Source organism: Elaeis guineensis, chromosome 7, assembly GCF_000442705.2.
Source record: "Elaeis guineensis isolate ETL-2024a chromosome 7, EG11, whole genome shotgun sequence".
NCBI classification, from domain to species: domain Eukaryota; kingdom Viridiplantae; phylum Streptophyta; class Magnoliopsida; order Arecales; family Arecaceae; genus Elaeis; species Elaeis guineensis.
The window spans coordinates 6,616,969-6,641,999 of NC_025999.2; the positions used below are offsets into that span (position 1 = coordinate 6,616,969).

Below are 25,031 nucleotides of genomic sequence, written 5' to 3' on the forward strand. Positions count from 1 at the left end.
ATAGCCTAGGGATATTGAACAAGGTGTTATGAGAGGAGGAGATATATATAGAGGGAGAGTGGGAATAGGCATAAGGCTTGATTTAGTCGTGCGACTTTTCATCAAAAAGATTTAGTCATGCGACTTTTCTAAAAAAAAAGAAGAGTAAACCATGTTAGGTAAATTAATTGCATGCCTTGGTTCTCTAATGTTTTCCCATGTATTTCTTATTGTCCATGTAAAAGTTTGACGAAGTATCGCTGATGATGTTTGTGGTGAGAAAATTAGGAAGAAGTAGTCCATCAAGACATATATAGATCATGGTTTCCGTTACTCTCTATTATTATTATTATTATAATTTCTGATATCAGCTGCGGTCTTCTTTCAATAAATATACTTGGAGTTGTTAAAGATTGCCTGACATGCAGGAATTGATGCAGTCCATGGCAAATGTTGATCCAACTGTGCTTTTGATCACATCTCAACGAAAACTCACCAATTAGCTCACTATGTCATTATTGAAATGAGCTGTAGATCCCTCTAATTAGGAACGCAATCGTCTAATTAGAAGAAAATATGTTTGTATAATTCCTAAATTGAATCCCTCTGATTAGGAATGCAATCGTCTAATTAGAGAAAAATATATTTGTATAATTCCTAAATTGAATCCCTCTGATTAGGAATGCAATTGTCTAATTAGAGGAAAATATATTTGTATAATTCCTAAATTGAGCCCATGAAAATTAATAAAAAGGGCCCTTTTGGTCCTAGAGAAGCATTCCTTCTTCCTTTGAATCCTCGTCTTCACCTTCTCTTCTATTTTTTCTGTTTTTCAACATGGTATCAGAGCACTCTGTTCGAATACGCTCTATTCCGCCTCATCTCAATCCCTAAACTTCTTCAACTGCCGACCATCCGCACCTCTTCAGATCTTTTCAAATCTTCCCCGGATCAGGCATCTCCCACACCCTGCCATCGCCATCGCTGTTTCTGTCGCTGCCGCTGCCGTCGCTGCTACCGTCATTGCCGTCAATGCCACCGATGTTGCTACTGCCGTCGACGCCATTGCCGTATCCATCCGTGAACCATGGGATTGAGAATGGAAGCCGCTGACGCCCTTCTCATTTCTTATTAGGTGCTGGGTCTTGTTCTGGAGCAACAATGGAGCATTTTTTTTTTGGAGTTTCTGAATATTATCGAGGTGCCTTTCATGCAAGCAGATATTCGATATTTTTTATTCGTCATCTGAGTTTATCTCAGATCGTTGGTGAGAAAAATTCAAATACCTTTTTCTTCCTCAAGATTGTTCTTGTTTACTTGATCATTTAAGTGTTTTGTTTTGACAATGGGTGATAAAAATCCTTTAACCATGGAGGATTTAGAAAAGTTAATGGTTAGGATGATGGAATCTCGTATCGCGAGTAGTGAGTTTTCAAAGATCACCCTAGAAACTAACCCGATCAAATTGGATGGACCGGGTACCTACTTAAGTTGGACGCGACATGTTCGTCTAATTTTAGAGTCTCACAATCTTGAGGGGTTTATAAGTGGTACTGCAAAAAGACTAGAAGGAGATGTGATAGCTGTTAGACAGTGGAATCCTAATAATTCTCGAGTGGTAGCATGGCTCCTTGCTTCTATGGTACCAAGTGTTGCTCATACGATTGAGGCACTGACGAATGCTTATGAGTTATGGCAGGCTGTAGCCACAACTTATTCCTATAAAGGTAATAATATGCATGCCCATAAGATCCAACGAGAGCTTCGGGGACTTACTCAGGGTTCCCGATCTGTAACAGAGTATGTTGGAGAATTAAAAAGGTTATGGAACGATTTTGATTTTTATAGTCCCTTTACCCCTACTCATCCTGATGATGTTGATGTGTTCCACAAATGGATAGAGCGTCAGCACCTTATGGATTTTTTGGATGGACTAAATCCAAAGTTTGAGTATCGACGCTCTTCTATTCTTAGTACACAGGAATGGCCAACTCTTGATGAAGCTATTTCCTTGGTTCTTAGTGAAGAAACTTGATTAGCCACTATGTCTTCTTCTACGAACACAGCTATACGATCTGCACTTATGGTACAGTCAACTACTCTTGGAAACTCTTCTCCTATCAATTCTACTCAAGAAACTCAGCCTCGACCTCACGGGATTAAGATTTGTGACCACTGTCATAAGCCGGGCCACATCAAAGCTTACTGCTATGAGCTGCATGGTCATCCAACTAGAGACCGTGGTCGTGGAGGTGGTCGTTCTGGTAGAGGCCGAGATTAGTATAATCAGGCTCATTTTTCTTCTATGGGGGATTTATCAGTCGAAGAAATACAATTTTTGGAAAAATTCAGATCTGGTGTAAATATTTCTGAAAGCAGCACTTCCACAGAAGATTCTTCAAACCAACCAACCAGTTCTCTCTATCAGGATAATTTTGTCCAAATAGGTATCGATGATCAAATTCATGCTTTTAACTGTAGTAATTTTTCTCCATGGGTAGTTGACTCTGGAGCATCCAATCATATGACTGGATCCTTTAGAGATTTTGTGTCTTATATTCTCTGTTCTGGTCATGATAAAGTTCGTCTTGCTGATGGCTCTTTTACCCTATTTCTGAGAAAGGATCTATTAAATGTACTTCTGAATTACCCTTATCATCTGTTCTACATGTCTCGAGATTTTCTATCAATCTTCTATCCATTAGTGCTATTACGAATGATCTTGATTGTGCCGTAACTTTTTTCAAAACACATTGTGTCTTTCAGGAGCCAAGGACAGGAAGGAAACTTGGGACTGGCATAATGCATAATGGGCTCTACTATTTGGAGGGAGGAGTGTCCGGAGGCTACTCAGAAACCAGTTTGACAGTTTCATCCTCACAAAAAGAAGACCTGTTACTCCAGCATCGCAGGCTTGGTCATCTTCCATTTACTCTCTTAGCTCGTATGTTTCCAACTATTTTTGAATCATATAATAAAGAGAAGCTTGTATGTGATGCTTGTGAACTAGCTAAACACACTAGAAGTGCTTATCCAGGCTCAGGCCTGCGTAGTAAAGTAATGTTTGAGGTAGTTCATTCTGATGTATGGGGACCCTGTGGGACCACCGCTATTTCTGGTCATCGGTAGTTCATTACTTTTATTGATTGTTTTAGTCATTGCACTTGGGTTTATCTATTGAAAAATAAGAATGAAGTGTTTCTGTCATTTAGAGATTTTCATAAAATGATTGGTACTCAATATGGAGCAACTCTTAAGATTTTTGGCTCTGATAATGGGACAGAGTATCTTAATAAAGAATTTGAGGAGTATACACATAATAATGGTATTATACATCAAACGACTTGTGTTGACACACCGGCTCAAAATGGAGTTGCTGAAAGAAAGAATAGACACCTACTTGAAGTGACAAGATGTTTGATATTTTCTATGAATGTTCCTAAGTTCTTATGGGGAGAGGCAGTGTTAACTGCAGTATATCTAATTAATCGAATGCCACTTCGAACTTTGGACTATAAGACACCTCTTGAATGCCTGCAAGGAACTAATTCTTTCATAATTCTCCCCAAGGTATTTGGCTGTGTTTGTTTTGTTCAGGATCATCGACCTTCGGTTGGCAAGCTTGACGCTCGTGCCCTCAAGTGCATTTTTGTTGGTTATTCCTCTACTCAAAAAGGGTACAAATATTGGTGTCCGAATGAGCGAAAGTTATTTATCAGCATGGATGTAATATTTTGGGAGTCTGAGCCATTCTATATATCTTCTGTGTCTTCTTCCTCTCCCGTCACCTCTGGAACTGATCGAGAGGGGGAGTTCTCTGGAGGGAGTCCTATTACTGTGGATGTTGGTACAAATAGTGGATCTGATACTCAGAGAGAGTTTATTACAAATGATGGATCTGATACTTAGGGAGAGTTTATTTCTATTAATGCTAGTTCTGACACTCAAGAAGAAGCATCTAAAACTGCATCTGAGACTCTCTCACAGCCTGCTACTTCAGTTTCATCTGATTCATCTCCTCTCTCAGAGCCTATTATGCATTCTCTAGTCTCCAGATCTTCCTTTTCTGTCCTGACGGTTTCATCTTCTACGATGAATGGTAATTCTCCTGTACCTCCCATTCATTTTACATTAGATAATGATGATCTAAATATTCCTATTGCTTTACGTAAACCTACTCGTCATGCTGGTATTCCTGCTCGACTTAAGGATGGAGTGGGGTACAAACATGACATCACTAACTTTGTATCCTATGAGTCTCTCTCTCCATCTTATTAGAGTTTTATAGCTTCTTTGTCCTCTATCTCCATACCCAAGAACTGGAAGGTTGCTAAAGAAGACCCCAAGTGGAAAGCCGCTATGCTTGAGGAAATGCGAGCACTAGAAAAAAATAATACATGGAAACTTGTATCTTTACCAGCTAGTAAACAAACTGTGGGATGCAAATGGATTTTTACAGTTAAGTAGACACCTGAGGGTACTGTTGAACGGTACAAAGCTCATTTGGTAGCAAAAGGATATACACAGACTTATGGCATCGACTATGATGAAACGTTTGCGCCTGTTGCAAAAATGAACTCTGTTAGAACCCTTATATCATGTGCTGCTAACTTTGGATGGGATCTATTCTAGCTCGATGTAAAGAATGCTTTTCTTCATGGAGAACTTCAGGAGGAGGTATATATGGATATTCCTCCAGGATTTGCTACCGCTCAGACAGTGGGCAAAGTATGCCAGTTACGATGCTCTCTTTATGGTCTGAAGCAGTCACCTCGTGCTTGGTTCGATCGCTTCCGATGAGTAATCATTCAGATGGGGTATAAACAGAGCAATGCAGATCACACACTCTTCTTTCGATACAACAAGGGTAAGATTGCTGTTTTGATTGTCTATGTTAATGATATTGTGGTCACAGGAGATGATTCTGAGGAGATAGCTCATTTGAAGGCTCAGCTGGCATAGGTATTTGAGGTGAAGGATCTTAGACATCTTCGATATTTTCTTGGGATAGAAGTTGCTCGTTCTTCAAAAAAATTTTTCTCTCCCAAAGAAAAGATATTCTAGATCTTCTTACAAAAGTCGGTATGTTGGGATGTCGACCTATTGCTACTCCTATTGAACAAAATCATCGACTAGTGGCCGATATCGGTGTCCCTATTGATCGAGAACGTTATCAACAATTGATAGGATGTTTGATTTATCTATCTCATACACGACCTGATATTGCGTTAGCCGTTGGTGTGGTAAGTCAGTTTATGCATGATCCACGTTCAGTTCATATGGATGTTGTGACACGGATACTTCATTACCTCAAAAGCTGTCCTGGTCGTGGTTTACTTTATTCTTATCATGGCAACCTACGGGTGGAGTGTTATACAGATGTTGATTGGGCTGGATCACTTGATGACCATCGCTCTACCTCAGGTTACTGTACTTTTATTGGAGGTAATCTAATCACTTGGCGAAGCAAGAAACAGAATGTAGTTGCTCGATCTACTGTTGAAGCAGAGTATCGAGCTATGGCACATGGCGTGTGCAAAATTTTATGGTTGCGGATCTTGTTATTGGATCTAGGTCTTTATCAGTCATCGCCCCTTATGCTATATTATGACAACAAGGCAGCAATCAATATTGCTAATAATCCAGTACAGCATGATCGAACGAAGCACATCGAGATCGATCGATATTTTATCAAGAAAAAGCTTGATGCCAGAATCATTTGTATGCCTTATGTGCAATCTGCTAGTCAACTAGCAGACATTTTGACCAAAGGTCTTAGTGTGCCTTCTTTTTCATTTATTCGTGACAAGATGGGTCTTTATGATATCTATAACCCATCTTGAGGGGGAGTGTTGAAATGAGCTGTAGATCTCTCTAATTAGGAATGCAATCGTCTAATTAGAGGAAAATATGTTTGTATAATTCCTAAATTGAATCCCTCTGATTAGGAATGCAATCGTCTAATTAGAGGAAAATATATTTGTATTATTCCTAAATTGAATCCCTCTGATTAGGAATGCAATCGTCTAATTAGAGGAAAATATATTTGTATAATTCTTAAATTGAATCCCTCTGATTAGGAATGCAATCGTCTAATTAGAGGAAAATATATTTGTATAATTCCTAAATTGAGCCCATGAAAATTAATAAAAAGGGCCCTTTTGGTCCTAGAGAAGCATTCCTTCTTCCTCTGAATCCTTGTCTTCACCTTCTCTTCTATTTTTTCTGTTTTTCAACAGTCATACAACAGCATTTTTTCTAAAATGAGTAACGATGTGATTATGGAAGATCATTCATTTCTAAGGGAGCAGTGGAAGCCACCTAACTGCTTAAAATAGCCAATACGATGTCGACACTTTGCTTTTCACCGGAAGCAACTGCTCTCCATGGTTATGAAAGCCTTTTGACGTTGGCTTTGGTAGTGTACAATAGATTTAGCTAAAATCTTAGAAATTGATTATTTATTGAATGATTATTCTAGATGCCATTTATTTTCATTTTCTTATTTTCAAAAAAATATTTTTCTATTTTATTTTCAAATTTTAAAAATATAAAAATGTTTGATCTACTCAATAGCTTTTAAAATTGCATGATGATAATGGTCAAGATGGCCGTTGTGATAGAAGTGATAGTGATAGTGATGACAATTAAAAGGTGCCATGATCTTGCTGTAGGAACAATGTTAGTGGGGCCATTAACGATGTGGTGGTTATAATGATAATAATGGCAGTGGTATAGTAGAGACTGTTATCATCGATGGCGTAGTGAAGATGTTGAGGTTGATAATTGCAGTGGTGTATGGTGGCTATGATAGTAGTAGAAATGGTGGAGATGATGACGACTGCAACAAAGATGGTGATAGTGTAAAGATGGTGGTGCTATGGTGGTAGTGGAAAGGTGATGGTGTGGTGGTGTTACCAATTACGGTAGTAGAGATAACGATAGTTGTAGTCATAGTAGTGATACCAACGATGATAGTAGAAGCAAAAAAGGTAGTAATGGTGATGGTGATGGTGTTGGAGATAATGATAGTAGTGGTGGTGAATAAGAAAATAGAATGCTATTTCAAAATAATGCATGATAAATCAAATTTTTTTTTCTCGATTTATATAAGGGCTAGTCAGTAAAATATTTTTATGTTCAGATGACTGCACCTTACACAAGGTCCCGGCCTATGATTACAGCAATGACAGTGGCTAGGAAAAGATGAAATAAAGGAAAGAAATGGTGCAAATAGAGGCTGGCTTGATGGTATTTTCCAGCAAGCAATGCCTTAATGAGATCCCAATTGGCAACAGTGGCCTGATGAAGGGTGAGCTTAGGGAATACGGAGGTACAACATCATGGCATCAGAGAGGTATCAAGGAGGGTTGCAATAGGAATTTGGCGGCACAAACAATAGAGGGGAAACATTGTGATGATTGGCGAAGAAAGGCGATGATAATTCATGACATCTTGAAGGGGGTTGGGGGCACCTTTAAATTTAATAAAGGTAGAGGCTAGAGTCTCCTAGCATTCGGCTACTTGAGATATCTGACTCCTATTGAGAGTTATCACACACTTTGAATCTCATTGGGAGTCTTATTCTATAGGGATAATGCGTGGAGGGCGTCCCCAGCAACACTTGGATTGTCTAGGCCAATTTAGGATGGTCAAGTGCACTAGGCCTAGTTTAAGTTTTAGGCTGGCTAAAGGACCGGGCTTTACAACAAGTATCCAAATTGTGTTGTCATCTGAAAAAGATGAGCCTTTGCTTTTAAGTAAAGACCTTGGTTTCTGTTAAACATCTACCAAATTTGAATTTTATGAACTCCCCATTGGATCAAGGAAGGATGAGATTTTGGATGAGCTTTCTTCTAACCTTTTGGACTCTCGATTGATTTATCTTGTTGGAATCATTACATTTAGAGAGGCTAAATAAGGGCTTTCTTGAGAATCTTATAGAGAATTGTTGCATTTGATCCGAACAAATCCCATCTGGATGTGATCCGCATGAGACTATTTTTATATTTTATAAAATTATCACGGATCATAAAATTGTGAACTTCTTTTTCCTCTTTGTACAAATTAAATAGGATATTACAAAGTAATAATAATCTCTACGATCTACTCAGGTAATTATAATGAGTGAAAAATAATCAAGCACTCCCCAAAAAAGATACCATGAAACACCATAATTTTGATGTGAATCTTTTACTATTTAGGATAATGAGATTACTGCAGATTTTTTCTATATCAATTAGAAGTTATACAAATATATAATCATCAGGAATAAATCTTGCTTTCATAATAAAAAAATCATTATCAATAAAATAGATTTCAATAATAAATAGGAATAGTGGATATATCTCACCAAACGTATGGATGCTTAAAATAATTAATGAAAAAGACTTTTCAAAGATCAAAATCAATGAATTTGTAGCTCTCAATGTCAAGAATAATATATTAAAATTTTATCAAAATAGGACTACGATCAATCATCTGATCATCTAATAAAGTAGCACCAAAATCCTTTTTCTTCTTCTCTCTACCTCGCCTCCTCTTGCTTTTCCATACCATGCTAGTTTTCTCCACACCATACAATAACTTTGTTGTCCGAATTAAATAGGCCCAACCAATATGAGTCCTACTTGGACTCTTTTTATTTATTTATTTATTTTAAATGGTGTGGGTCCCATATAAGGAGGGATCATACCAACAAATCTCTCCCTCTCAATCATATGGAAGGTTCCACCAAACTCAAATATATGGTTCTCATCAAGGATTTTATCTCCTCCTCCATAGCTTTTAATCACTCTCTCTTTTGCTCATGATTTATGGGCTCTTGGTAGCATTTTGGTTCTCCCCCATCAATGATCATTACATACTCATGAGAAAAATATCTCTGGGAAGGATGATGCTCTCTAGTAGATCTTCTCAATTGAGGTTCAACTAGTGATTTTGGAGGGGCTTGTCCAGCATACTCATTTGGTATATCATTATTAGGTATGGGCTCATCAACTGCGTTACCATTATCTTTCCATACATCTTTTTCATTATCATTTTTCACCATGGTAGGAGGCACTGGATCCAAATCAATATAATTTTAGTGATAAACTTTGGCTTCTCAATTTTTTCAAAATCTTAATAGTCTGATTTTTTAGAAATACAATATCTCTACTTCTAATAATCTTTTTATCAATTAGATCTCATAATTTGTAACCAAACTCTTCATGTGCATAACCCAAGAAGATACACTATTTAGACTTCCATCAAGCTTAGATCTCTCATCTTTAGGAATGTGAATAAATGTCCTATCGCCAAATACCCTCAAGTGATCATATGAAATATCTTTTCAAGTCCACACTCTTTCTGACACATCACTTTGAAGAGAAACTGAAGAAGAAAGGTTGATCAAGTCCATTGTAGTTCTCATCGCTTTACCATAAAAGGATTTAGGTAGTTTAGCATGAGTGAGCATACACCGAATTTTTTCACAAATAGTATGATTCATTTTCTCAGCAACTCCTTTATATTGAGATGTTTTAGGAAGATTTTTCTTAAGCTTGATACCTTGATTCTGCAATATTTCTAAAATGGACCCCTGTATTCACCACCGTTATCTACTTGAATATACTTTAGTTGTTTTTCTATTTCTCTTTCAACACTAGCATGAAAACACTGGAACACATCGGGCACCTGATCTTTGAATTTCAAAATAAAAGTTCATACTTTTTTAGAATGATCATCAATAAAAGTAACAAAATATAAAATACCACCAAGAGTACTAGCATCCATAGTACAAATCTTAGTATGTATCAAATCCAAAACATATGATCGTCTATATGGAGGGGATTAATGAAATGCAACTTTGTGCTGTTTGTCAGTTAAATAATCAGTGTATGTCTTAAAAGACGTTGCTTTGATAGGAAAGAGTTTCTTTCTAATAAGAATATCAAGTCCCTTCTCACTCATGTGGCCAAGCCACTTGTGTCTTAATTTAGTAGAGAAATCTTCACTATAAAAAAATAGACTATTAGCGATGGAAACAACCTTATTACTAATTACTATTATTAGCGATGGTAATTTAACCATTACTAATAATGCTAATTTGCAATGGTATTAGCGACAAAAAGCTATCACTAATAATTTTTATTTTTTTCTTAATTAAAATATTAAAAAATTATTAGCAACGCATAACCGTCATGATTGTCATCGCTAATTGCTTTTTTTTATTTTTTAATTAAAATATAATAAAATGATTAGCAACAGTAAGTACTGTCACTAATAGTTTTTAAATTTTTTAAAAATTTATAATTAAATATTTTAAAATCTATTTTAATCACATTAACAAGCAATAAAATTTTTAAAATTTATTATACATAAAATAATAATTATTCAATATAATCATAAATATAAAATTAATTATATTATATTAAAAATATAAATTAGAGTCGATCCGAGGAAGATTGGAGTCGACCCCGACTCGTTGGCACAGAATGACATGTAGAGGGGACACCCCATGGGTCAACTCCTGATGAATAGAAAGCACAGATAGAAAGCTGATTTTTTTAGAATCCAGGAGGAGTCGGCTCTTGAAGAATTGGAGTTGGCGCCAGAGCGGATGGAGTCGACCCCAAGAGAATGGAGTTGACCCCAAGCATGGGACAGGCTATAACTTTTGCCTTATTACTTTAATATCTTAATTCTCCTGTAGCTTATTGCATTCACTTCACAACCACACTAAGATTAAATTAATTCAAAGCACATACTTATTAAGAGTAGTTTAAAATATATAAAAAATCGAAGGAACCACAACATCATCTCCAATCTTGAGAAAGAAATTTAGAAGCCAACATGGGAAAAAGATCCCTCCCGCATGAGAGAATGTGTTTGGGAGAGCCTCTCATCAGTTTAGTGGTCTAAAAGCATCATCTGAGGGGGTTTTAAATGGGTTGCTACTGCACTTGCAGCAGCCCTCCACTTTCATTTACAGATTATTTAATGGATATGAAAGCTCAAGTGGGTTAGGAAGATTTTGCTAAAAAATATTTGAAAAATTTTACGTCTGATTTTTTTCTCATCAAGTTTATAGGAGGTTGCTGTTTGCAAGATTACAGCTATCTAGTCCCAAAAGAAACCATCATTTGAGAAAAGATTTACAATCTTGTCTGATCTTTAGGAAATATTGATGCAGTAAGATAGTGAATGAAAGATAGAGAAAAAAGAGAAAAAAAATTAGTTCATCATTTTGATAAGTTTCAGATCAAAAAAAAATTCAGCACTCATCTTTCCTTGGTTCCTTACCTGCCGAATACTTAGAAAAAAAATTCAACACTTATCTTTATAGCTATTAATCCTCTTTTTAGACATTTACTAACAATAACATGTGCTATGCAATAGGATTCACTTAATTCACAAAAAAAAATTTAGCAAGAATATAATGATACGCAAAAGCTAGAGTTGTATTGAATATTAAATGCTATGTCAAGATCCAAATAATATATAAACAATAATATATAAATAAGAATTAGCACTATACTTATTCTTCATTTATTGAATGCTTAATCTATATAATCAGAAAATAATTATAGAATTGCATCACTCTTTCTCTATTTTAAGAAGCACATAAAGTATGTCAATTCGAACCATAACAGTCATTGAATATAAAGGGTTGAATTCACCAACACCAAACATTCATTCAAGATAAAGCAAACAAATATACAAATAAACTATACCCATCATTTGCAACAACCCGATCAAAGAACATACTTTAACATATAAACAACAGCTGTACCTATTCAATAAAAAATATTCTTTGTAAGTCAACCAAAAATATAAGCTACTAAAATATGAGGATGAGACCATTTGAACTCTAAATTTTTGAATGGTCCATCCACAACCTTATTCAATAAATCAATTGATAATATATTCATACCTTTTAAACTTTTATGTATAATAACTAATGCAAACCTCTAGCCATCATCTGCATTTTGCCATTCAGCTGCTCCAAGCCTCCACCGACTGAGACACTTGAGAAAGAAAAAATAAAAAGAAAAATTAATGAAAACAAAAGAAAGGCCAAAAAAAATAAAATAAAAGGTAAGTCCCTTCCAACATAGATTGATCATTTTTTTTTTTTTTTTGTTTCTTCTATTTTTTTGGAGATCTACCGGAAGGAGAGATTGGATGGATTTCTCCGGTTCCAAATTGGGTTCTTTACCGACAAGGGGGCCGACGGATCGGACAAGGGGGTAGTGTATCTGGCAAGAGGGGTGGTGGGCCGGGGCTCGGGGCTTGGAGAGGCGGGTCGAAAAATCAGGGAGGTAGGTTGGAGGCTCAGGGCTTGGAGAGGTGGCCGGTGGCTCGGGGAAGCTAGATCCTATGGTGGGGAAAGAGAGAGACCGGAGGCAGCCAGGGGAGGCGGGCTGGGGGCTCATGGAGGCGGTCGAGGCTCAGGGATGCGTGAGGCGGCCGAGAGCCTCAAGATCGGTGGACGGGGCTCGGAGAAGTCAGATTTGATAGCATAGTGGGGGAAAAGGGGACCGGAGGTGGGGTAAAGAGGGGGACAATGGGGGGAGAAGGGAGAGGCAGCGGGGGTCTGATCAAGGAGAGAGGTGGGAAGGAAAAGGAGGCCGAGCGATGGGACATCGACTTCGGAAGGCCATTGGGAAGAAGGGGGGAGCTCGGGATGTGGGTTCTAGGAAGAAAATAGGAGGTCAGGCAGTGCGAGGATGGGGGGAGGAGGCGTGGGCTCCAGCGGTGCGGCGTGAGCAGGAGAATTGGGAGAGGGAGATTTGATCAGTCACTGGTGGGAGAGGTAAAAATTGAGGGCTGGGAAAATTAAAAGGGAAAAAATGAGGATTTTAGCAGGAAAGCCAACATCGAGGGCGGGGGAGGAAAAATCGAGTTATTAGTGATGACTTTTTCTATCGCTAATGAGTATTAGCGATGGTTTTACCATCGCTAATGCTATATTCATTGTTGCTAATAAGTTTAATAAATATATATATTTTTTTTACGATGGCTTCATTCTGTTGCTAATAGAACCATCACTAAGTACTATATTCATCATCGCTAATAAGTTTAATAAATAGATTTGTTTATGATGGCTTATTTTTTGGTCACCATTGGTGGTCAGTAAAAGCTATTATCAGCGACGACAAAATTACCATCACTAATAGCCATCGTTAAAAGTCATTTTTCTTGTAGTATTTGGTGAGCTTTTATTTTTCTTCACTGAAGTGGCTGTGGTAACCTTCATCAACAAGTATTTTAGTGGTGATCAAGTGGAGGTAGATATCAGAAATTTGTCTCATATTTTTCAACAATAGCTAGCATCCAATGCTGATTTTCAAGCAAACATCTCCCATGCCGATCTTAGTTACTCCATTGTTTTCTACCCTGATACTACCAAAATTACTACTAGTGTAAGATGTGAAGAATTCATATTGAGAAGTAATATGAAAAGAGGCATCTGAGTCAAAAACCTAAATACCATCATGACATATAAGGTTCACAGAATCATTATCATAAATAATGGTGACATTAACATCAGATGCAACTGCTGTAGTATTTTTTTCATCCTTCTTTTCTTCACCTCTCTCCTTTGATTGCTCTCTTTTAAATTTTTGCACTCATTTTTCATGTACCTGGTTTATCATAATAAAAAATTTGATCTTTTCTCTGAATTTGGACCTTCCCGTTGGCTTATCATGATTGTTAAAATTTTGTGAGTTTTTGATTTTACTCCTCCCCACTTTTTGGTAACCAATGCCTTTGATTGTGTATTCACACCCTGTTCTCTTCTTTTGGTTTTCTTATTAAGCATACTATTTTTTACCGTTCCTAATGTCATCACACCATTAGGAGATGAATTACTAAGTGATACAATCAGAGTTTTCCAACTATCAAGTAGAGAAACAATGGTTGCAAGTCATCATCCAGCATCATCTTCATAGTAGCCGATTGATTTACTGCATCCTAAAATCTACTCACGTACTCACGGCCATCGAACTTCACTCTTTATACTTCATATTCACAAGCTTTCTGATCATGAATATCTTGTTCTATCCGATCTTTCATTCATAGTAGCTCTCCAATTTCTTTCATAAGCTACGGGCATTAGTTTCCATAATAACATGATGAAAAATATTATCATTTATCCATTACTTGATCAAGCTAATTATTTTCTAACAATCTTGCTAAGTTTTCTTATTTAGTTTGGCACTATCTCTTTCATTGGGATCATGCAAATCTTTACAGAATAATAAATCTTTCATTTGGAGCTTCCAAATTGAATAATTAGAAGACAAAAATTTAACCATACTTTCACCTGTATGTTCTTCATTTAATCAATACAAGAAAATTCAACCAGTAATAACTTTACTCTAATATCATTTTGTTGGTAAAAACTGCAATCATGAACAATAAAACCACAAACTTCTCTTTTCTCTTTGTGCTAATTAAATAGTATATCAATAAGTAACAATAATCTCTATGATCTACTTAGACAATTAATAAGCAAAAAATAATTAAGCACATCACAAAAAGACACCAAGAAATACTATAATTTGATGTAAATCTTTTACTATTTAGAATAATAAATTATTGCAGGTCTTCTCTAGATCAACTAGAGGTTACACAAATACATAATAATCCAGAATAAATCTTGATTTTCACAATAAAAATAATCATCACCAATAAAGCAGATTTCAATAATAAATAGAAATAGAGGACAGTTCTCACCAAATATGTGGATGCTTAAAATAATTAATGAAGAAAGCTTTTCAAAAATTAAAATCATTTAACTTGTAGCTCTAGATGTCAAGAACAATATACTAAAATTTTATCAAAATCAAGATACGACCAACCATTCGATCATCTAACAAAGTAGCACCAAAATCTCTTTTTCTTCTTCTTCTTCTTCTCCCTATTACTGCCATATTTGCTTTTTCGTGTCATGTTAGTTTTCTCTGCACAACACGATAACTTTGTTGCCCAAATTAAATAGGCCCAACCACTTGGACTCTTTTTTTTATTTATTTTAAATAGTGTGGGTCTCATATAAGGAGGGACCACACCAACAAATCTCTTTCTTCCGACCATATGGAAGGTTCCACCAAACTCAAATGTACGGTTCTCATGCAAAAGTTTTATCTCTATTTTGCTTATGATTTATGGCCTCTTGATAGCATTCTGATTCTCCCCTATCAGTGTTTACTACATACTCATAAGGAGAATATTTCTGGAAAAGATGATGCTGGCTATTAGATCTTCTCAATTGAGGTTCAACTGGTGGTTCTGGAGGGGTTTGTTCACTATACTCATCGGCATATCATTATTCACCATGGTAGGAGGCACTGGATCCAAATTAATATAATTTCTAGTGATAGATTTTAGCTTCTCAATCTTTTTAAAATTTTCAATAGTCTGATCTTTTAAAAATACAACATCTCTGCTTTTGATAACTTTTTTATCAATTAAATCCCATAATCTGTAACCAAACTTTTCATGTGTATAACCCAGGATGATACACTGTTTAGACTTTCCATCAAGCTTGGATTTCTCATCTTTAGGGATGGAATAAATATTCTACAGCCAAATACCTCAAGTGATTATATGAAACATCTTTTCTAGTTCACACTCTTTTTGGCATATCACCTTGAAGAGGAACTAAAGGAGAAAGATTGATCAAGTCTACTACAGTTCTTATCACTCCATCTTAAAAGAATTTAGACAGTTTAGTATGAGAGAGTATGCATCGAATTTTTTTACAAATAGTATGATTCATTCTCTAAGTTACTCTATTATATTGACATATTTTAGAAATAGTTTTCTCAAGCCTGATGCCATGATCCCTACAATATTTCACAAATAGACCCCTATATTTACCATTGTTATCTTTTTGAATACATTTTAGTTGCTTTCCTATTTCTCTTAAACACTAGTATAAAAATTGTTGAACACATTGAGCACCTGATCTTTAGATTTTAAAATAAAAAATTATACTTTTTTAGAATGATTATCAATAAAAGTAATAAAATATAATGCACCACCAAGAGTTCTAGCATCTACAGTACACACATCCGTGTGAATCAAATCCAAGACATGTGATCTTCTGTGTGGAGGAAATTTATGAAATACAACTCTGTGTTGTTTACTGGTTAAGCAATCAGTGCATGTCTTTAAAGATGAACTTTAGATAAGAAAGAGTTTCTTTCTAACAAGGATGTCAAGTTCTTCTTGCTTATGTAGCCAAGATGCTTATGCCATAATTTAGTGGAGGAATCTTCAGCTGTATTCACATCCATCTTATATAATTTTGTCTGCATCATGTAAAGTATGCTTAATTTTTTCTCTCTCGCTATCACCAGAGAATCTTTGGTGAGCTTTTATTTTTCTTAACCGAAGTGACTGTGGTAACCTTCATCATCAAGTATTCTAGTTGAGATCAAGTGGAGGTAGATATCTGGAACATATCTCATGCTTTTCAATAATAGCTAACATCCAATACTGATTTCCAAGCAAACATCTTTCATGTCAATAATTTTAGTTGCTCTATCATTTCCTTTTAGACACTACCAAAATCACCACTAGTATAAGATATAAAGAAGTCATGTCGAAAAGTAACATGAAAAGAGGCATTTGAGTCAACAACTTAAGTACAATTATGATATGTAAGATTCATAGAATCATCATCATAAATAATGGTGACATCAACATCAAATACAATTGTTCCAGTTTTTTTTTTATCCTTCTTTTCTTTACCTCTCTCACTTGATAGCTCTTTTTAAAATTTTCCACACTCCTTTTTCATATGCATTGACTTATTACAATAAAAATATTTGATCTCTTTTTTGAATTTGGATCTTCTCCTTCACTTATCATGATTGTTAAAATTTTATGAGTTTCTGATTTTATTCCTCCCCCACCTTTTTATAACCAATGCCTCTGATTGTGTATTCACACCTAGTTCTCTTCTTTTAGTTTTCTTATTAAGCATACTATCTTTTACTATTTTCAATGTCACCACACCATTAGGAGCAGAATTACTAAGTGATACAATCAGAGTTTTTTAACTATCAGGTAGAGAACTGAGCAATAATGATGCTTGGAACTCATCATCTAGCATCATCTTCATAGTAGCCAATTGATTTACTATATCCCAAAATCTAATCAGGTGCTCGACAACTGAACTTCCATCCTTTTACTTCATATTCACAAGTTTTCTGATCATGATACCTTGTTATGTGTGGTATTCCGTTCATAGTGGCTCTCCAATTTCTTCCATAAGCTATGGGCATTAGCTTCCATAGCAATATGATGAAAAATACTGTTATCTATCTATTTTCTGATCAATCCAAATATCTATCTATTTATTTTCTATCATTTTTGTTGAGTTTTCTCACTTGGTTTGGTACTATCTCCTTCAATAAGATCATATAAATCTTTATAGAATAATAAATCTTTTATTTGAGACTTTCAAATTGAATAATTAGAATAATAAATCTTACATTCGGGACTTCTTTTTATTTATTTATTTTAAATGGTGTGGGTCCCACATGAGGAGGGGCTACAACAATTTTCATATGGGAGTTTATATTTTAGATAAAGCCTATGATATGGTGAGATGATATAACTTGTGGTGGTTACAGTGTTCCAAATTTTATTTTGCAACACCCATCATAATCTCCATAATTGTCTCTGATATGAGGTTCTACCTAGATAGATTATTAGATTTTGAGGTCTAGAAAACTAAGGTGCTACTTGTTGGTAGTAAGAAGCATATCTAGTTCTTCTTTTCATATCGCAATAATGCTAGGAATCAACAAAGGCATCAAAGACTTTGACTTCATCTAAGTGATTCTATTGACACATGGTAAAAAGAAAAGCCAACAATTGAGTCGGTGGGTAAGTTCAAAAGTAAGAGAAGCTTTGATTCTACAAGCTTCTACATGGACAGGCAAGATGTCCAAAGATTATAGATGCGAGTCTCTCGATTGCTAGATTAGATCCCAATAGTTACTTACTGATTTTCAGAAATAAAATTTGTAAGAGTAATTGATTCTTTAGAAGTTTCACTCAATTAAAAACTCTTCTTATGAGAGCTGGTCTAATTGGACCAGCTCTATATGGGTCCTATTTGAGGTCCGTAAATAATTTGCTGGCTTTACCAAAGAAAGTCGCTAGATGGTTTGCGAACTTCACTAGAAGAAAATCGGCAAATGATTTGTCAATTTCTTGAATCGGATCGATTTCAAGCTATTTTTGTAGATGATCAGTTCGATTTTAGAAAATTGATTTAAGTTAGATTGGTTTCAAGCATATCTCCAAATCGATTTGACCCAATCCTCGGATATCCCTATTGCCTAAGATGTATGCACATCAACTTCTAGAGCTAGAATTGTTTTGGAATTTATAAGGGCTTGTGTGCGCATGGATTTAAGAATTGTGGTCAATCCAAATACTAAATCAGATAATGATGATGACTACAACAATAATAATTAAATAATAATAGTAACCAGTAACTATAGTGGTAGTTGAACTAAATTGTCGCTAAATGGAATTATCGATCTGATGATATACGATCTACATATTGAGGACTACTATTTTTGTAATTAGTTGTGGACACATGAATCTTATTAAATTTTTAGTAGTTCTATATTTACTAATTGTTGTTATCCTATTCTTGCTGATGCATATATGTGCCCAAGTCTTATTGAGCAATTAGCTCACATTATCATCTTATTTCTTTTCTTTTTTGATATAAAGGAGATTAATGTGCTTTAGCATAATAATCATCAAATTTTATTAAGAAGAAAGAGAGTACAAAAAAAGAGAAGAAGAGGAGGAACCCTCCCAATCAACAATTGAAATTCAAATTTGAAATCTGAATTTCAAATCTCTCTCTACCAACCCATCAACCGACATTTAAAATTTAAAATTTTCCCATAACGTTCATTCAAATTTCAAAATAGCCAGAGGAGAACGTCGGCTATCAGAGATCATGGTGGTAAGAGAAGCTGAACGACAAGAGGAAGCATTGCCGACCACCACACCAGAGGGAGAGAAGCACAGAGGGGAGCACAGCAGCCAGCTCAAGATGTTTTGATGATGGACCCAGCAGAAATGAGCCATCAAAGACAGGAGAGGGAGAGGGGACCTACGATAATCTGATGACACCCCGCGAAGACCGACAGCCAATAGAGACAAGAGAGGGAGAGGAGCTCCTGCGTGGGGGGGGACCTTGCATAACACTGGCAAAAGATAGACGGGGGAGGGGAGGGAGTGCAGGGAGTGAGCACAGAGAAGAGCATAACATCCAACGCCCACCGGAGATGGAGCCGAGACCAGAAGACCAGCAACAACCAGGCAAGGGATAGAGGAGAGAGCTGGTCCACCGAAGAGAGGGAGGGAGGCCCAGCCTTCCATCGTCCAATGCCCACTGGAGGGAAAGATATGTCGCCCATCGGAGCTCGGCAAACATCAAACAAAGATAGGAGAGGGGCTCAACAAGGTGGGAGGGGACCTTGCAAAACACCGACAGCAGACAGTCAGAGGAGGGGAGGGAGAGCAGGGATTTCGATGTGGGTTCCAGAGAAGACCCATCGTGGTAAGGGATCTCAGCAACACATCGTAAAGCCCCAGCATCAAACAGAGAAAGGAGAGGGAGAGGGGCTTAACATGGGGGACCCTGTGACATTCCGACAGCAGACAACTGAAGGAGGGGAGAGAAAAAAGGATGGGGGCCGGCGGCTGCGGAGGAAGGAATAAGAGGGAAGGGAAGGAGAGAGAGAATGAGAAACAGAGGGGGAAGCAGGCCTAGTGGCCGGCCGGCATCAGCCGATAAGATCATCCAACCGCTGGAGGATGCCTCGAGAGGGTGGGGGCACAACCGTAGGGAGAGAGGAGAGGGGGTTCCAACAACACAGAGAGAGGAAGAGAAAATAACATAGAGGGAGAGAAGAGAAGCTGGCTTTCGACAAGAACAGTCGGAGAAGAGAGAAAAGGAGAGAAGGGGAAGAAATAGGAGAGAGAAAGAGGGGAAGAAGAGGAAGGAAAGGTGAAAAGAGAGGGGTCCGACGGTTGGCCGATGGTGGGCCATGGGAGAACAAGGTCCGTCGGAGGAGCTTCTGTCTCGCTCGAAGACTTTTACTGGAGCTTCTCTCTCAAAACCTCTCTAGAGAGAGAAGCTCCCAACCAAAATCTCTCTCCATCATTTTATTTCTTTTCATAGTCATAGGATGCCTAAATTTGATCACGGGATAAATCATGGATTCTGAAGATAGTAACAAAGGCTTTTGTATCTAATCAGATATATCTAAAATCTATATTTTGTACAATTGCTCTACTCATCAGTAACTAATGAAATATATTACTTAAATTCTTATCATCTATTATTAAGTGTTTTGTTTCAGATTATCAAGCCTTGCATACCTTCTAGGGTTACATCCTAGGAGGTATGGTTGTGCCATGTGCAAAGTCCAGGTGATCCCAGATTCCAACCTTTGGTCATTTCTTTGTACAGAACACATCAACCAATACTTTGTGATTATTGAAGATGGTTCGCACCACAAGAAGTCCATATAATGTTAGAATGGGACAGACTCCCGTGGGACTCAGATCCACCAAGCCAGCAATAGGGCCAGCCAATGCCCTAAGTACGACGCAAGTATACGTCAACATAATTTCCAAGCTTTCTCATGATATGGTTCATTAAACCAAGATTGGTAGGTGTAAAATGCACATTTCATATGAATTTGTATAATTTAGGTATTGGGGATTTCATGTCCTAGGAGGCTGAGTCTGTATCATTTCTTTTGCTCTTGCATGTGTAGAAATTATAGATACGGCCAGGTATAAACTGAGGCTCAAACAAGTGCTTAAAGTTTTAGAAGTTGATGAAATAACTGGAATGATTGAGGAAGTCGATGATCAATGACATAGATTATAGTTTATTCAAACAGATATGTTGGTATTGTTTGCTTATTGAAATAGAATAGTATAAATAATTCAGTCCAACTTTTACATCAAGAAATTTGTATGCAGTTTCTAGTTGTTGTTGTCCATCCAGAATTGGGCTTGGAGCCAATCTACAGTCTTCTTGTCCAATTGGAAGGCCTTGGCAAGAACATAATCAGAGATTGGTGGCTTCGCTCCAAAGACTGCATTGGCTATGGTGATGACGCCAGGGTTCTGGCTGCTGAGACCGGCAATAGCAACAGCATTTGTCTTCCCATAGTTGAATTGGAAATGGATGAGACCTTGAGGAAATACGAACACATCACCCTTGTTAAGGACCTTCGTGAAAAGTTTGTTGGGGTTAGATGTGACAAAGCCGACGTAGAGCGTGCCTTCTAACACTACAAGGATCTCAGTTCCCCTTGGGTGGATGTGAGGAGGGTTGAGACCATAGGGTGCAAAGTCTAGGCGAGCTAGCGAGATGCCAAGGGTGTTGAGCCCAGGAATTTGGTTCACATTGACTTGAGTCACATTAGACCCCAATTTGTTTCCTGTGTCACCGGGCTTGTCAAGGCCAGAGAAGAAGAAATCTTCGGGTTTGGCCATCTTCGGGTCCTTGCAGACAAACCCATTCACGAACACTGCATCAACAATTGCAAGAAAGGTAAGTATAAATGAAGAAATGATAAAAACTACACAGCATGCAAGCTAATTACATGTGCAATAACTAATTATAAGATAGCTGTTGAAGAGGAGTACCATCTGATTTACGATCAGCAACACAGAAGTCTTGGAGTTGACTGGGATCAGAAGCAATGGCGTGAGATGAAGCCAGAGCAAGGAGGGCAAGGAAGAGAAAATGGGCAGCCATCTGCTCTCCCTTAATTTCTAGCTAGCAGAGGAATAGACAGGGATATGGAGATAGGTAGTGTGGCCAAATAGCTTGGAGGAATTGGATATATATAGAGGGAGATGTACGTGCCTGTTCAGCGGCTTGAATCAGTCATGCAATTACTTTTTCACTAAAAGAGAAAGAGTATTCCCATGTTAGGTGATGGATTTCTAATGTTTCCCATGTGTTTGTTCTTGTCCAACTTTCATTTAGACAAAGTCGTGGCGTCTCGGCGATAATATGTGTGGATGGAAGACTGTGACAAAGTAGTTTAGAGACAAAAGAAAACGCGATATTGTTATATCAATCCGTCCACCCATTGGTTAAGGTTTGTGTCGTTCTTTTACAATATTTTCTTATATCAATCAATGGGGATCTTGGTGCAACCAATACCGAGTCGTTAGAGAACTGCAGTCCATGGGCAGGTATGTATATTATATTCAACTAAGATTTTGATCTGGTCGCAATAAGCAATCATCAACAGACCTATTAGCTCACGCCGCTGTGATTTACCAGAGAGAATGACGTGCTACGTACAGAAGCACTTATGGTTTCCAAGGCAGCAGTTGAAGCCACCAAACTGGCTGAAATAGCTAATAATGACGCCCAGCTATTGACAGGATTTGCTTTTTCTAGGACGTATTAAACCAAACTATTTTTCAGTTATGTATTCATATAATAATATTAGCATCTCAAAGCTTCTTTCAGGCCTGTTTTATCATAGCCAATTAAGCAATTTTCCTGGGAGAATTTAATTAGGCCTTGTTGGGGAAGTGGTGGTGGAAAATGTTAAGTAATATAGGGATCTTCTGTGGGTTAAGATCATTCACTTTTTCTTTATCGATTAAAAAAAGCCTTTAACATTGTAAGGGCCTGGTCCATTGATCGACAGGCCCAATAGTTTTGTTTCCCTTGCACAAATTTTAAAGCATCTAGAAAAAATGAGAAAATGTTGCATGTGCTATGCATGTGAGAGGGAAGGAAGACTTTTGATGGGAGTCTTCCTTGTCCGATTTCGACTAAGAAAATATCCCTAAGGCATGCCAAAACCTCGAGAGTCTTTCTCTTGTCTGATTCTGATTGAGAAAATGATCCTAGAGTATGCCTAAACCCTAGGCTCCTTGGTCTATAAAGGGGATCTCTTCTCCCTCGTAACCACCTCATTGCAAACCCGATCCATTACTGGCAAGCAAACTTTTGAGTTTTGTTCTTGATCTTCTAAGAGAGATCCTTGGGTTTTTTTGACGAACCGATTGCGAGATCTCATCAGATCCAACATAATGTATAGATCTTGTTTTTCTTTTTCTTTTGGTCTATAGGGGGTTGTTGCTCAAAATTTAGCTTGTGAAGTACTAGTGCCAGATTAGTGTTGGAACAAGGCATCCCCTATTTTTTTTTCCTTCTGTTGCATTGGTGATCGTCGTCAGACTTGGCCGTGATGGGATCACTGTAAGTGGTTGCCACAACCCCCACTATTGAGGGATTGTTGCTATGGCCACTATTGAAGGTTCCAATCTTGATTTGTGGAGAAGAGAGAGATGAAATCTCTCCTGTCTTAATAGAGAAGAGAGTTTTCTTTCTTTTTGGTGCCTTCTCTCCTAACCTCTTGTTCTTTCTTCTTCCTTCTCTCTCCTCTCCTTTCCTTTCTCTCTCATTGATTCAAGGGGGTTAAGTGGAAGGATTCAAGGTATTTAGTAATGGATCTGTAGGAATTCAATATAAGTTTTGCAAGGACCCGATCTTTCAAACAGATCTTAAAACAAAAAAATAGAAAGAGTCCCAATTGGACTTTGTTTCTCCCTTCGAGTACATCGTGAAAAGGGACTCCTAGGGCTTGTTGGATTCTGGTGAAAGCCCAGGAATCAGCCTCACAACTAGACAAAGGTGATTTACTATGGAAAAAAATTCCCTCCCAATTTTGATAGATTTTTTGACAAAAAATATTAACTATGAAAATTTTTTAGGGAAAAAATTTTTCTTGTAAAATTCCTTGCAAAAGTAATTTCCAAAGATTTTTTCGAGGGATTTTTTCCTCATAAATGAGTTCTCAGAGAAAAATTTTTGATAAAAAATATTCTCTGCAAAAATACCTCAGAAATTACTTTTGTGAGGGATTTTTCTCTCATAAATAAGTTCTTAGTGAAAAAATTTTGATGACTAAAGTTTTCTCAAAATGTTTCTCACAAAAATAGTTTTCGAGGGATCGATTCTTCTCTTAGAAAAGAATCCTTCGGATAAGAATTTTGATTAAATGAGTCCCTCAGAAAAACCCTTGAAAAATTAGTTTCGGAGGGATTTTCCAAGGGATATTCTGAGAGATTTTGAATAAATTATTTTGTTATATTCTTTTCTGGGAGATTTTTCTAGAGATTCTAAATAAATGATTTTTTATATTATTTTTTGGGGACTTTTTGATGGATATATAAAAATTATTTATTTAAATGGTTTTCCAAGGGATTTTTTGAGGGAACACCAATAATTTATTTATTTAAATGGTTTTTCAAGGGCTTTTCCAAGGAATTTCAAAAAAATTATCTATTTTAATGGTTTTTTGAGGGATTTTATTCAGGGATTGCCAATAAATTAATTATCTAGTATATTCTTAACTCTTAACTATCTAGTATATTCTTAATATTAATTAACTCTTATATATCTTGATTATATATGCATAATTAAATATTATCGAATATATATATATAAGTGGGGAACAAGTAGGGTCGATCAGGCTGGTTCGAGTTTTGATTTTTGATGCTTTTGTTGTCTCTGATTCAGATGGATTTGGATCGAGTCAGGTTGGATTCGGATAAATTTTTATGTAATTATTTCTATTTGATTTATTGATTATTTTATACTATTTATTATTACTTTATATACTAAAATGAATCAGTTTTTTATTATTCATAATCAGTTTCTTAGTTATTTTACAATTACATATTGAAAGTTATATATTAAAGTTGAATTTTTATTTTTACAAACATAAAAGCATGTCAAGCAATAAGAGTACACTTGATAAACATAAAAGACCATTTTGACAAGACTACCACTTTTGGTAACTTTTTATTTAGTCAATGCATTAAAATTGAATTTTGACTATTTCATTGCATTAAAAATCATAAAAAACTGCCATAAATATTATCTTATCCTATGCCCTAAGGGCACATATTAGAAAAATCCATATATGCACACACACATAAGAGTTACTTAATCGAAATGTATA

The 25,031-nt window shown here is 36.6% G+C and overlaps 2 protein-coding genes across 2 annotated transcripts; one reads left to right on the forward strand and one right to left on the reverse strand.

Annotated features, from left to right (window-relative positions):
- The first annotated feature begins 1,348 nt into the window (after positions 1-1,348).
- Positions 1,349-2,014, forward strand: LOC140859255 (uncharacterized). The gene has a single exon (XM_073260946.1). The coding sequence runs from the start codon at positions 1,349-1,351 to the stop codon at positions 2,012-2,014; it is 666 nt and encodes a 221-aa protein (XP_073117047.1).
- Positions 2,015-20,890: 18,876 nt separating this feature from the next.
- On the reverse strand, positions 20,891-21,828 carry LOC140859188 (putative germin-like protein 2-1). The gene is made up of 2 exons (XM_073260822.1): positions 21,682-21,828; positions 20,891-21,563 (listed from the first exon to the last, which is right to left on the reverse strand). The coding sequence occupies exons 1-2, from the start codon at positions 21,791-21,793 to the stop codon at positions 21,013-21,015; spliced, it is 663 nt and encodes a 220-aa protein (XP_073116923.1). The 5' UTR covers positions 21,794-21,828; the 3' UTR covers positions 20,891-21,012.
- Between the last annotated feature and the right edge of the window lie 3,203 nt (positions 21,829-25,031).